Here is a 14,950-nt window from a genome sequence, read left to right as displayed (position 1 = left end):
CCACTGCACTCCAGCCTGGGCAACAGAGTGAGACTCTGTCTCAAAAAAAAAAAAAAAAAAATACAAAAAAACTAGCTGGGCGAGGTGGCGGGTGCCTGTAGTCCCAGCTACTCATGAGGCTGAGGCAGGAGAATAGCATGAACCCAGGAGGCAGAGCTTGCAGTGAACCGGGATCACGCCACTGCACTCCAGCCTGGGCGACAGTGCGAGACTCCGTCTCAAAAAACAAAACAACCAAAAAAAAACCGAAAAAAAACCATACCCAGAACCTGACCACTGCCCAGACCTCTGCAGCCCTGCCGGGTCCAAACCCCCACCATCTTCCACCTGGATGGGGACAGTGGCCTCCTGACCCAGCTCCCTGCTCCCACCCTGCCCACACACAGCCCAAGGGATCCTCCTAACCCTCATGTTCCCCTACCTCGCTGTGGGTGAAAGTCAAGAAAATTTCTGACATAAACCCAGAAGGCCCAGCACCGGGCCACTGAGTGCATGATCTGCAAGGTAAGCACAGTGAAAGTGTTTCAAAAGCTCCTGGCAATGACATCGGCACAACATCTAAACATGGACACAAAAGTACCCGTCTGGATGGACTAGGAATTCAAGGCATGCTCTCAGCCAGATAGAGTTGAGAGGCCCTGCCCCACACCTCCTCTAGGCCCACCTCTGCCATGCTCCACCCCCATGCACTGGCCATGCTCTGTCACTCATCGCCACCTCACTGGCTGCCTTTTCTCAAACACCTTGAGTACACTCTCACTTCAGGGCCTTTGTACAGCTGCCCTTCTGCCGGGAAGGCTCTTTCCAACCTCCACAAGGCTCACCCCCATGCTCCTTCAATTCTTGATCCATTCATACTACAAGCCACCCTCCCTTACCTCTCCAAAGACACTCAGCAGGACTTTCTGTCTTGCTGTTTTCCAGAGCACTCGTTACATAACATGCTGAATAATTTATATTGTGTTTTTCTTTCCCATTACCATGGAAGCTCCATGAGGGTAGAGGGCTCTGTTCTGTGCTCAGTGCCTGGTGCCCCATGGGAACTCAATAAATACAGAGCAAAGGGCAGGTAGGGCAGGCTTCAAAAGGAAAGCCCAGAGCTGCGCCTGCAGGCGGATGTCAGCAGGCCTGGGAAGGTCTGGAATGCTTCTGTGGGAACAGGAGAACCCCCAGACTGAGGGCAGGGGACACAGCTGGTGGAAGCAACTGAGGTCTGCAACGTCAAAGGCTCTGGGATGGCCCTGCAGGGCCTGGCATCTAAAGGGGCTTTCTGAGACTCAGGACCAGGGCATCCTTTATAAAGACGGAGGGTGGGTGAGACTGGGAGAGGCTGACAGGAGGAAATTGGTCAGAAGGCAGGCACTGAATTGAGGCCATGGAACACGATGGACAATTCGAGAGACTTCCAAGGTCAGATCTACAGATCTATGTGGGAGGTGAGAGAGAGGGAGGGGCACAGGGAGAATGAGATGAAATATGGCACATGAAAGAAAGCTCTCCTCAAACATCCTCAGATTATTGCCAGTCACACAAGAGGCCTTTCTGGCTGTGGCTGCTCTCATGTGAAGAGGGCTTCCGAGCAGTCTGCCTCCTCTGCCTCTGTGGGGTCTGCGGTCCCAAATGTACCCCTCACAAACACCTCTCCTGAATCACAGCCTGCATCTCACCTGACAGTTTTCTGAATGGCTGTCATCATTCTGACTTTTCCACTGCCTTTTTCCAAGAAGGTGTGCTCAAAACAAATCCACTGGTGTGCACAGATTAAGCACTTACCTTATACTCAACCCTTTGTGAAGCATCAAGAAAGAACAGAGAAGAAACATGGCCAGGGTCTTTGCCCCCGACTCCGACAGCCCCCTACCCTCTGACGGGGAGGGAGTGAGATGTGAAGACGATGCCACACCCAAAGGTTAAAGGAAGAAATGCAATCCATATAATACTTGCTTGCTCAAAACTCATCTGGGGCATGAGAAATCTTCGAAGAAAAAAATACTCATTTTTATCTTCAACTCCTAACAGGGCTGAAGGACAAGAGAAATCCACATGGGGTGGATACCTTAACCAACTTGCCAGGTTGGGGGAACAGGGGGCAGGTGGTAGGAGCAACATCCAAGCAGAGAGAACTGAATGACACAGGCAAAGGTGCAGAGGCAGGGCCAGAGACAGCCGCAGCAGGGGGCGGCGGCCAGCCTGCAGGCCTGACAGGCCCTATTTAACACGCGAACGTGCCAGGAAAGCCAGTTTGCCAGCAGGAGAGCTAGAGGGCCAGGGGAACGCAGAATTAGCCACCAAGGCTCAAAACAGACCTTGTCAGTTACCAAATGGGTACAACATAGGAAAAACAAAAAGGGAACTCCATGGAGAGTTCTGCGGGACCTGCTGAGAACAGCAGCCCCTGACTCTCCGGGTGGGGTGAAATGGGCATGTAACTCCAATGCCCCTGGGTGACCCTTTAACACATGGTTTTATCATTTACATTCTTTACAGTGCAGAGCTGGCCTTCCTTACATTTTCTAATGTCAGTTTAGAAGAAGCCAAAATCCTGTATAAACTGTTAGGGGAAAACAGGGGCATGAAGGGACATATTCTAGAGTTAAATATAGTTATCACACAAACACCCAAGTCAAACAAGCTGTAATATTAATGAGGCATGAATGAACAGTAACTGTTTCCAGGGCTGAATAAAGGCTGGCCACCTTATCAGGGAAGTCGCACAAAAGCTCTCTGTCGTGCCCCTTCTTGTAAGAAGAGTAGAAGAGAACACACACCTTTCTTCTCTGTAGCAGAGACCCCACTTGGGACCGAAGGTAGATTAGACTGAGAGCATTTTCTTGTAGGCAACAGTGAAAATCTGTTTTCAGTTTAACCTGCTACAGTTGTAGGGCTCTGATCAGGATGCATTATTAATTAGTAGAAAGAGAAGCCCCATTTTTAGTTACCCATTGAATTAGGTATCTTCAAACACCATGATCTAGAATTGACAGTACAGCTAACTCTCTGTTTTCCATGGTAACAGGGATTTCAGGAAGAACAGTAGTTAATTGGGAAGCAAAAAAACAATCCCATTTTATTCAGGGCAAGGCATACATTATTGCATTAAGGATGATGGCTTCCAATGACCATCCAGTGAGGATCTTACATTGGTCTGGCGTTGTGAGGTTTAAATCACACATTTCCGGTCCAACAAGCCAAGGTGTCTGACCCACCACCATGGGTGGGCCGGACAGGCAGAGCCCCCTCCAGTTTGTCAGGGAATAGGAGCATGGGGAGAGCATGGGCCATCACCCCATGCCTTACCCAAAGAACAGCTCCCTGCTAAACCTCTGACAGAACTTCCAGCAAGTGACATATGATCCTGGGAAGGGAGCACAACCAGGCCACAAGCTCCCAGGAGAGGGGAAGAAAGGGGTCCTGGGCCTGCTGGAGGCCAAACCGCCAGGCCCAGAGGAGACAGGGAGAGAGTTGGCTGTACTGGCATGGCAAGCACACCCCCAGCAAGCTGCCCAGCATTTCTAGTAAGGAAAAAAGCAAACCGCCGTCCCACCTCGGGCTGCGCGGTCACAAGTGAGGCAGGGCTGGGACCAGTCACCATTTGGGCGGGAGGCCAGCCCCAGGTGCGGCAGGAAGGGGTGGCGCTGGCTCAGTGGCTGCAGTTCCTCACTCTGACCCAGCGGGGCCCCTGTGCGGTGCTGGGGGCACAGCGAGGCCTCAGGCGCTGTGGGGCAGGGACACACACACACACAGAGAGAGACACGCCATTAGAGGGTGCGCAGCAGCCCTTGCAGGAGGTGCAGGCCAAAGTTGCTCGGGGTCAACCCCACAGCCCACTGCGATGGAAGCTGTGAAAAGCCCGCTGACCACATTCTGACCCTGAACATGCAGCTCAAGCGTACGGTCTGAGGGAACCAAAAACGTCAGAGCTGGAACTGTGGCAGTATCATTTAGCCCAGCAGGACCTATGGCTACAGGCCCTGGACTCGGTATGAGGAGGAGGGGTGGATCAAACCAGGTTCCTACATCCTCACTGTCCCACCCCTACACCTGCAAAGTTCCACAAATTGCTCACGGAACATGAAGCTGTTTCAGCTCCTTGCTTAGTATCCCCTGGCTTCTTGAGAATAATGACTGTGAAAAACACATAAAACGAATGGCAGCTCCCCTTGGCCTGCATCAAAGCCACAGCCACAGCCATAGGAACAGAGGAAGTGAAGACAGGTTGGGACCAACTCAAGCCACAGGGAGCCTCTCTGGGGGTTGGTGAGAGGGTCCTTGAAAGAAATAAAACAATTTCACTTCTTAAAAGACAATATTCATTTTTTTGGTGCAACTTAACCCTACGTTGAGGCTTCTGGAGATTAAGGTTAAATTGTTTTCAAGAGGTTTAACCAAGGTCACAACCTTTGCTTAAGCAAAGCAGTTCAAACTAAGAAGGAAAAATGACAACTACATATGGGACACGAATATGTTAACCTGCTCCAAGCTCGGTAATAATTCAGAATTCCTAGAAGCAGGAAATCTGACTTTAATATGCAAATCTCTCATTTAACTCATTTCTCAAAATGCTAGCTAGTGGTGGCGGTACAATGTCAAATCGAAACCTGCAAAAGCAGGAAATGTTAGTAAATGGACTGGTAACAGAACGCTGACTAAGCAAGGGTTGACTGAGGTCTGTCAAACTACAAACAACTTCCTCTAAAAAAAGTTTTCTGCTATGCTGACATAGTGTTACTAGGGATCTGCACTTTTGTTTCAGCAGCCAGAAGATATAATTTCTACAACCCCCACCTCCATCCTCACCCTGTCCCCCAAAGGCCACTAGGGCCACCTGTCTCTCTGAGTGTGGGGTCCACACTGTGGCTGGCACAGCACTGTGAAAATGGAGAAACACTTGTTGGGGGACCACTTCCAATGAACAGCCAGGATGCCAATGTGGCTCACAGAGACCAGCTTCCATCAGGCCCTGAACTCCACTCCGTCCCCTGAAACCTCTTCTGACCACAGGACAAGGACCCATATTAACCCAACATGCAAAACTAGAACTAGACTGGCCCCACTCAATGCAGACCCAGCCATGCAACCAAATCACCAGGAACTCTCATTTGCATGTTTGGAAGGGAGGCCTTGTTCACACTAACAACCGGTACAAGTTTTTTGCTGAAGCAGAATAATACTGAGCCATTCAAGAGACCTGCAGCTCAGTCGGTAGAAAAACATTTAATATGAGATTAAAGAAACAAGATTATCAAGAAAGAGCATTTGTTTCCTCCTGGCTACCAGAGTCAACTCCCCATTGTATGTGCAGCACGACAACCCTCTTTGCTGCCAGACCCATTCTGACAAGGAAGCAGAAAAGACCTGCCTCTGCCCACCTTCTGCCCAGATGTACAGAATGAGACCCACAGAGCAGCAAAGGGTGTTAGAAACCCCTGAACCAGAGCAGCCAAGGGACTAAAATAAAAGTCCCTTTATAACCAAAACTCAATCCAGACCAAGAACAATTTGCCTGGGCCACCAAAAGCTGGGTACTCAGGACAGGTTCAAGCTCTGCAGTGGTCACCACTCCCTAAGCCCAGGGACACCCACCCCACCTGTCACCCACTGCTGCTGCTCTGGTAAAGGGTGAGAAGCACTTTCATTACTCACAGCCATGGTAGGAGGCCGGGGAACCCCCAGCCTTGCCATACTCCTGCTCCGAGTGGCTGGTGGAGAGGTTGGGCTGGCTGGAGCCTCGCCCAAAGGTGATCTGGTTGCTGCCCATGCCAGTGGCAACCTGGGCCATGCGCTCTTTGGTTTTGAGAGCCTGGGCCCTCTCAGCCTTCAGCCGTTCCTCATCCTTGAGGAGGGCCACCAGTTGCTTTGACTTCTCACGCACATTGATGCCCTGGTCCTTGCCATCTCGGTCAATGTACTGGAAGTCCTTCAGGGTCTGGATGGCGAAGATGTTCTCACGGCACTGCTGGGCCACGCGTTCAGAGCCTGTCTTGATGAGGTAGTCCAGCAGGGTCAGCGCCTTGTACACATGCCGCCAGTTCTTGCCATGGTCATTGAGCCGCTTCCACACCATGCTCATGATCTCTGAGAAGGCCACCACATTGTAGGTCAGGTCAGCGATCTCGGTCATCAGAGAACTGGATGGTCCCCACGGGTCATTGGAGGTGGCTTCCCGGACTTTGATTTCTGCCTCCGAGTAATTGTTCACAATGTTTTTCATCTGCCGTCTGATAGACGAAGTCGTCATTTTTATTTTCTTTGTTACAAGTTTAAAGCCCTTTAAAGAGAGAAACTTTCCTGTCCTTGGTAAATGTGCACCCTATGAAGGTTCAGTTTCCGTAATCAAGCTGGAGTAAGATCCCTGAACGGTCATTTCCTCCTTTGGAGCCTCAGATTCGAAAAGCTGGAAGCCATGACCTAGAGAAAGAGAAAACCCACTCCACTGCGACGTAAGCCCCCTGTGAGGGTGGGAGACTGGTCCAGCAGCAGGTACTGGGTAAAACTGGGGAGCTGAGTGGACATACCCAGCCTCCTCAGGATGAACCCAAGATAAAATCAGTATTACCAGTTAACAATGAATAAAATTTACACTCAAGTTTAAGCCTTTAGGAGAAAGGAAGTAAACATCACGACTATTGCTCTATTTTCAAAACATTTCCACTGGAATGGCTATTTTATGGGTTGTCTTTTCACTGCCTGGCAAAAGTCAGTTGTGGAAGAATCGGAAGTGCTGGGGGAAGCTGATCTTGGCAGATTTAAAATTATGTGTGAGACCAGATATGGTGGCTCACACCTGTAATCCCAGCACTTTGCGAAGCTGAAATGGGAGGATTACTTGAGGCTTGCTTGGTCAAAACAGCAATACCCCCATCTCTATTTTTTTTTTTTAAGTTTATTTAAATTAAAAAAAAAATACACATTATGACAAGAAAGAGACTAATTTCAGGTCTATCTTAACTCAAAAATGTCTGTCAATACCTTCAAAACTGCTTTGGTCCATTGTGCTTCCGAATGTCCAGAAAATTCTCCTTGACAATCACTTTTCGCCTGACCTTCCCTGCTCAAGAATTTATAAAGATTCCTAACAGCTCTTCTAGAAAAAGGATAAAGACCTCCACTTGGCTTTCAGAAGCCTCCAGCATCTGGCCCAAGCTAATACAGCCTTAAAACTAATCTGGTTATAGCCCAGCCCCTCATTTCACAAAGAAAACTGAGACCCCTGGCTAGCCTTTAACTCGCTCCAACCAAACACATCATCTATCCCCTCTCTTCCTCCAGATAACACTCACTTACCAGGCTACAGTGAGGTCCACGTCTGTGACATGAGGCTCCTGTCCACAAGTTTGGTAACCTTCATTTGCCTCATCACCAGCAAGCACCCAGTACTTAGCACTGTGCCCAACACAGAAATGAACACTGTTAAATAAATAAATGTTACAGGTTAAAAACAGAGTCCCTGCCCTCAAGAAGGCCACAGTCTGGCAGGGGATGAAAGTTCCTTACCTATAAAATGGGAAAACTGAGTCCCTAGAAGTCTCCAGGGATTGCCCCAGGTAGATTAGGACAGCTAGGGCCCGGTTAGGAAGCAAGGGGCTCCACCCACCATCCTGACTACCTGCTCGGCTGTCCCCCCAAACCCTCAGGGGAAGGATTATTTTTCCCACTATACAAGTGAGGAACCTGAGGCCTGGAATCACACGGTCAGCTGACTAAGGTCACTCCAGGCCCAGAACCTGCACCTCCCTTTCCTCCTGTGGTGGTCTTTACTCTCAAGATGTTTCTGCCACAGAAACAACAGGTAGCTCCTACCTTCCTCATCTAAAGCCTCAGATGGGTAAGGGGCACATCAAAAAAACAAGTAAACAAAAGGTGGCAGAAGCAAGGAAAAGCCACAGGAAATGCAGTGACTACTCATCACAATCACACAAAAAGGAGGGTTTGCTATTGTGAAATATGTATTTGGTCTTCATCCCTGTCACTTGGCAGGGATTCCAAACCTAAAATCTTCAGAATCTCCACAGTGATGTCTTTTTGCATGTGAATGATTGACTGAGGGCTGGCAGTCCCTAGGCAACTTCAGGATGGGGCTGGTCACAAGAAAGACCAAGGCAAGATCAGTCCCAGGAAGGGGAGAGGGACTGAAGATTATCACCAATGGCCAATCATTTAGTCAATCATGTCTCCATAATGAAGCCTCCATAAAAAGACATAAGGACAGGCTCAGGAAGCTTCTGGATGGCTGAACACAAGAAGGTTCCTGAAGGGTGACACCGAGGTATGGCATGGAAGCTCTGCATCCTTCTCCCCGACCTGGCCTATGCATCTCTTCATCTGTATCCTCTGTAATATCCTTTATAATACATAGATAAATACAAGTCTATTTCCCTGAGTTATGTGAGCCACTCTACCGAATTAACGGAACCCAAAGAAGGGGTCTCAACTTGAAGCTGGTTGGTCAGAAGTTCCAGAGGCCTGGACTTGCACTGCTGGGAAGGAGGGAGTGGTCTTGTGGGACGAGGCCCTCAACATGTGGGATCCGAAGCTATCTCCAAGTAAATATCAGAGTAGAACTGAAGGATACCTAGCTGGTGTCCTGCAAAACTGACTGCTTGCTTGTTACGTGGGGAGAAAGTTACAGAAGTCTTCTGTACTGATTGCTGTTTAGTGTTAAATGAGAAAATAGGAAAAAGCACTTTGTATGATCTTCCACACACAAAAAGGGGGCAGGACGTAAAATTTCGCCCTGGTAATAACCCATACATCTGCTCTGGCCAAGGAGACCTTCTCTCCACTCTCAAATATGTCAAGGAATCTGACTCTATCTGAAGTCACAGAACAGGGCTTCAGCTAAAATCAGGCATATTCTGCAAAGGCTGTGAAAGGACCAGGGATAAAAACTTTTTCACGGTGGCCTGCACATTTGATGTAATTAGGTTTTTCATTCATGATGCAACATTTACTGCTGGCAAAGATACGACGGGCCTCACAAAGAGAAAAACAAAAGAACATTTTAATTTTTAATGAATATTTCCCAGCTTAAAGGGCAAATATGTGTCAAAATCAGTAGTAGTAGTAATGATCAGAGGTACTTAATGTTCAGGAGCCTTACAATATGCCAGGGACCACCAGGCCCTTCTATTTGTTGTTCCATTTGATGTAGAGCAGGTATGACTCTTCAGCTTCTCAGAGAAGTGGGCAGAGCTAGGATTCACCACTGACGAAGACTTTGGCTGGGCATGGTGGCTCACACCTGTAATCCTAGCACTTTGGGAGGCCCAGGCAGGCACACTGCCTGAGCTCAGGAGTTCAAGACCAGCCTGGGCAACATGGCGAAACCCTGTGGTGGTACACATCTATAATCCCAGCTCACTCAGGAGGCTGAGGCACAAGAACTGCTTGAGCCTGAGAGGCGGAGGTTGTAGTGAGCCAAGAGCACACCACTGCACTCCAGCCTGGGCAACAGAGTGAGACCCTGTCTCAAAAAAAAAAAAAAGGAAAGAAAAAAAAAAGGACTTCAGCCACCTCCTTCCCAGTAAAATGGTATCAAATGGTTGAGAATGTCCTAAGGAAAAAAAAAAAAGAACACTTTCCTAAGTGAGAAACAATGCCCTGGGCTCTGCTGCCCTCCCCTATCTAGTGACCTTGTAGGTGGAAGTGGAAGACCTCCAGCTGGGCCCAGTGTCCTCCCAGGGAGGCTGTGAGGCCCAGTCAGGACTCCCAATGAGCCTCCTAGACCTTTGGCAGCAAAGAAAAGGCAGTGATTCCTGCGAGTAAGGGCCGAGGTGTCGCTGCCCTCCCAGACACAAGCTGGGAAAGGAACTCCAAACAATTAAGAAACAGGGGCTGTTGACCAAGGCAGGGGTTTTCTCTAACAGACTAACTTGCAAGGACATCTGTTGATGGTCTCTGAAATACTTAAACTTCAAGAAAAAGGAAAAAGCTAATAAAATAATAAAATACTGATTATAGTCAAAAAAACAAAATAAGGCCTATATAATTTGTGTGGCTGCCTGTTATTTTTTTAAAGCTGATAGACAGGAACAGCTTTCAGCACAGGCGGATGGTGAGAAGTGAGAGGTATGGAGCTAAGAAATCCTCACTAGGGCCTGGCACGGCGGCTCACGCCTGTAACCCCAGCACTTTGGGAGGCCAATGCGGGAGGATCACTTGAGGCCAGGAGTTCAGCAACAGCCTGGCCAACATGGCAAAACTCTGTCTTTACTAAAAATACAAAGATTAGCCAGGTGTGGTGGTGCACACCTGGAATCCCAGCTACTTGGGTGGCTGAGGCATGAGAATCACTTGAACCCAGGAGGCAGAGGTTGGAGTGAGTTGAGATGGCGCCACTGCACTCCAGCCTGGGTGACAGAGCGAGACTCTGCCTCAAAAGAGAAAAACAAAAAGAAATCTTCATGATATGGTTTGGCTGAGTCCCCAACCAAATCTCAACTTGAATTGTGTCTCCCAGAATTCCCATGTGTTGTAGAAGGGACCCAGGGGAAGTAACTGAATTATGGGGACCAGTCTTCTCCGTGCTATTCCTGTGATAGTAAATAAGTCTCACAAGATCTGATGGGTTTATCAGGGGTTTCTACTTTTGCTTCTTCCTCATTTTTCTCTTGCTGCTGCCATGTAAGAAGTGCCTTTCACCTCCTGCCATGATTCTGAGGCCTCCCCAGCCATGTGGAACTATAAGTCCAATTAAACCTCCTTTTCTTCCCAGTCTCGGGTATGTCTTTATTAGCAGTGTGAAAACAGACTAATACACCTCACTAGGGCCAGGTGTGTGGCTCATGTCTGTAATCCCAGCACCTTGGGAAGCCGAAGCGGGCAGATCACTTGAGCTCAGGAGTTCAAGACCAACCTGGGCAACATGGCAAGATCTTGTCTCTAAAAAAAAATAAATAAACAAACAAATAAATAATTCTTACTAGGAGAAAAGTCACTGGAGGCTTTTCTTTTTTTTTGAGATAGTCTTGCTCTGTCGCCCAGGCTGGAGTGCAGAGGCGCAATCTCGGCTCACTGCAAGCTCCGTCTCTCTGGTCCACACCATTCTCCTGCCTCAGCCTGTAGCTGGGACTACAGGCACCCACCACCATGCCCAGCTGATTTTTTTGTATTTTTAGTCGAGACGGGGTTTCACCATGTTAGCCAGGATGGTCTCAATATCCTGACCTCGTGATCCGCCCGCCTCAGCCTCCCAGAGTGCTGGGATTACAGGCGTGAGCCACCGTGCCCAGCCGAGGCTTTTCATTTTCCAGGCCAACTGGGCTACGTACCTCACCTAAGCAAGACTTTGGAGGCCGAAACTAATGATTCCAACCGTAAGACAGTCCATGATGCGTGGGCCATGAGGCAGGACTCTAGCAGTGCCAGTGGGCACAAAGCTCTAGCTATTCCAGCTGAACATCTGGACTTCCATTACTTTGCCACACTTGGCCTTGTATACCTCAGGTCCTCATTTTTCACTGTTTCCCCTCAACCACAGGACTGGCTATAAACATTTAAACATCTCCTCTCCCAGCAAACATCTGCCCTGAGTCCATCCCAGGAGCAAGCTCCAAGCTCCAAACATCATATACCACCCTCCACAGCATAACCTGTTATTTATCTTTTTTTTTTTTTTTTTTTTTTTGAGACAGAGTCTCGCCCTGTTGCCCAGGCTCAGGGCAAATGTGCTCCAAAGGCTTGAAGAGCTGGGTGGGGAAATTCTTTGCAAATCTAGAGTTCCCTATCATGAGAGACAGAGGATTCTCACAGTTCCAAACAGCACAGGTGGGTCTGTGGTGAAGGCATACATCTCCATACCCCGTGCCTCTGTGCCACCAAGGTGTGGCTGATCGTGTGCTGACAGAAAGATGCTCACGTTTCAGCTGGGGTCTATATCAAGTCCCTAAGGAAACTATGGGGAGTGGCTTTTCAGCAGCCATCACTGAAGATCAAGCTCGGCTGTCAGGGAGCTGTCTCTCCACTGCCCTCCCCAAACCTAACGATCACAGGTCAATCAACATTGTGAAAACCCAGTCCCAGGCCAGGCGCGGTGGCTCTCGCCTGTAATCCCAGCACTTTGGGAGGCCGAGACGGGCGCATCACGAGGTCAGGAGATCGAGACCATCCTGGCTAACACGGAGTGCAGTGGCGCAATCTCGGCTCACTGCAACCTCTGCCTCTCAGGTTCGTGTAATCCTGGTGCCCCAGCCACCCAAGTAGCTGGGATTATAGGTGCACACCCAGCTAAGTTTTGTGTTTTTAGTAGAGACAGGGTTTCACCATGTTGGCCAGGCTGGCCTTGAACTCCTGACCTCAAGTGATCCACCTGCCTCGGCCTCCCAAAGTGCTGAGATGACAGGCGTGAGCCAACTGCGCCCGGCCACATTCTATTATTTCTAGAATCTGAGTTTTGATTTGTTCTCACTCTTTTTCCCACAGTTTGCACGCTCCACTTTCCAAACTTTCCTTCTCAATTTTCCAATGTTCTTTTTTCCAGCTTGTTGAGACTGAACTAATGCACATGCAAATGCAACTAAAACAGGATCATTTGTTACCTTCTGGGCTCCTCACTCAAACCTGAGGAAGTGTGTGATTAGCTCACAATCATTTCTTAAGAACCTCCAGATATGGATGTTAGAGGTGGAGGCTGGAGGGTTGTCAAAACAAGGAAAAACAACATTAAACTCTATTAAAACTTTAGACTCAATACAGCAAAAAACAAAACAAAACAAAACAAAAAATTATTCTCATAAATTACATACTGACAATTGAAAGGATCCTCAGTAACTAGAAATGCCTTTAGAAATCCAGTTCTAGCTGGGCGCGGTGGCTCAAGCCTGTAATCCCAGCACTTTGGGAGGTCGAGACGGGCGGATCACGAGGTCAGGAGATCGAGACCATCCTGGCTAACCCGGTGAAACCCCGTCTCTACTAAAAATACAAAAAACTAGCCGGGCGAGGTGGCAGGCGCCTGTAGTCCCAGCTACTCCGGAGGCTGAGGCAGGAGAATGGCATGAACCCGGGAAGCGGAGCTTGCAGTGAGCTGAGATCCGGCCACTGCACTCCAGCCCGGGTGACAGAGCGAGACTCCGTCTCAAAAAAAAAAAAGAAAAGAAAAGAAAAGAAATCCAGTTCTATCATCATATCAGGTATTACCTAGAACTATTTGATGCTAACTGATAAATGAAGTACATGAACTTATACAATTCTGTCAAAACTTTAAACATTTTTGAATGAAGACAGCAAGATGTAAAGTGGGATTCATGATTCAAGGCAAACAAACCTTTCTGTGCCTTCCAAGAGAGCTGTCACAGGGATAGGGCCAGGTGCAGTGGCTCATGCCTATAATCCCAGCACTTTGGGAGGCCAAGGCAGGAGGATCACTTGAGCCCAGGAGTTCAAGACCAGTCTGGACAACATGGTGAGACCTCATCTCTACAAAAATTTTTTAAAAAAAATTTTTTTTTTTTTTAATTAGCTGGGCATGGTGGCGCACGTCTGCAGTCCCAGCTACTCAGGAGACTGAGATGGGAGAATTGCTTGAGCCCAGGAGATGGAGGCTACAGTGGACCATGATAATGCCACTGCACTCCAGCCTGGGTGACAGAGCAACTTTGTCTCAAAACAAACAAAAAAACAGGCTGAGCAGGCCCACAGAATGGCCACTTTATTCGCGGGATGAGATGACCAGGCAGACGCTCCTGGTCACCACCACACCAGCCACACCTTCCTCACTCCAGCCCTAGCCCTAAAAACTCGTTTTGAAATTGTATTAATTAATAAGTCATTTTACTAAGAAATAAGGGTGGTGACGCACGTTAGATAACAACTGTTAACCACACAGAGTCAATAAAATTCCAACAAACACCTCAAACTAAATGCTTGAGGTGGCCTGGGGAAGTAGCACCATGAGCAATGCAGAAATTATCAGGCCTTCTGAAATGCCCTGGGAGCTTCAGAGCCTCCACATTAAAAGCTGTATCTACTCAATATGAAAGGGAATACTCATTTTTCTACAGTTAGTCCCCAGAACTAGGTAAGGTTCTTTAAACCAAATATTTCATTTCCATTCTGAAAACTGAATCGTTGGTTTTGCCTATGCAACAACCATAATCCCCCTCTTCTTGGAAAGAGTACTTCAGTCATCCTCGCGGAACTGGCCAGGAGTAGGCCCAGGACTCAGAACAAGCCAATTAAAGCCCCACAGTCCCCCCGCCCAGCAGCTAGATCAGTGATATGTTAAGAATCCAGACTGGACCATTTGTAGAGCCCTCTGGATAGTTCCTAAAACTTCTGGGAAACCAGCAGGGTTGGTAAGCTGCTGGAACACACCCCAGGGGCAGAGTCAGAGTTTACCTATGATTGAAGTAGCCACAGAAGAAAGCAAGAAGCCAAGGACAGGAGAAGGCACAAGACATAACAGCATGTGGTCTGCACCTCTAGGTCCACCTGTGCATGAAGCCACTTATCCCGTGGAATTCTCATGCTGTAACCTACAGCAATGTGTGCTTTTGACACCTCCAACTGCAAACCCTGTGCACGAAGCACCTGAGAGAACCAGAGGTAGAAAGGCAGCAACAGCCAAACAACAAAAGGACAGAGCATGGGCCCTTCCCTGAACCTCCAATAGGGCCTCAAGTAGGAGTGCAGAGACATCAGCCAGGCTCTCCCCAGCCACAGGTGACCCACAGCCCCAGACCAACCAAGGAAGAACCGCATCCTTACCAGGAGGGCTCGGCACTCCCTGTGAATGAGGCACCCCCAACCAACGTCTGGGAACATCTGCTCTTTGTTGAGAGTGACTCATGACAGGAATGATAAAATAACAGCTGGATCCTCATACATGCAGGGGACAAGCTAGGGGAAAAATTTCTGGCATAGCTGAAAACACAGAATTCAAATGAGAGTAGAGACTGGAAAGAAACTAAACAAAACAGCAAACAGAACAAAACTGGAAAAAAAAATTCCA

The 14,950-nt window shown here is 48.5% G+C and overlaps 1 protein-coding gene across 1 annotated transcript in view; it reads right to left on the bottom strand.

Moving 5' to 3' along the window:
* Window positions 1-13,418, bottom strand: part of EPN2 (epsin 2) — a 62,613-nt gene extending 49,195 nt beyond the window's left edge. The window contains exons 1-4 of the mRNA XM_011955012.1: window positions 13,275-13,418; window positions 7,285-7,407; window positions 5,644-6,408; window positions 3,545-3,715 (exon numbers count right to left, since the gene is read on the bottom strand). Coding sequence (XP_011810402.1) covers window positions 3,545-3,715; window positions 5,644-6,238 — 766 coding nt within the window. The 5' untranslated portion in view covers window positions 6,239-6,408; window positions 7,285-7,407; window positions 13,275-13,418. The remainder of the gene's footprint in view (window positions 1-3,544; window positions 3,716-5,643; window positions 6,409-7,284; window positions 7,408-13,274) is intronic.
* Window positions 13,419-14,950: the final 1,532 nt, after the last annotated feature.

This window comes from Colobus angolensis, unplaced genomic scaffold (assembly GCF_000951035.1).
Source record: "Colobus angolensis palliatus isolate OR3802 unplaced genomic scaffold, Cang.pa_1.0 Scaffold392, whole genome shotgun sequence".
Lineage (NCBI taxonomy): Eukaryota > Metazoa > Chordata > Mammalia > Primates > Cercopithecidae > Colobus > Colobus angolensis.
This window is presented reverse-complemented; position numbering and strand designations above follow the sequence as displayed.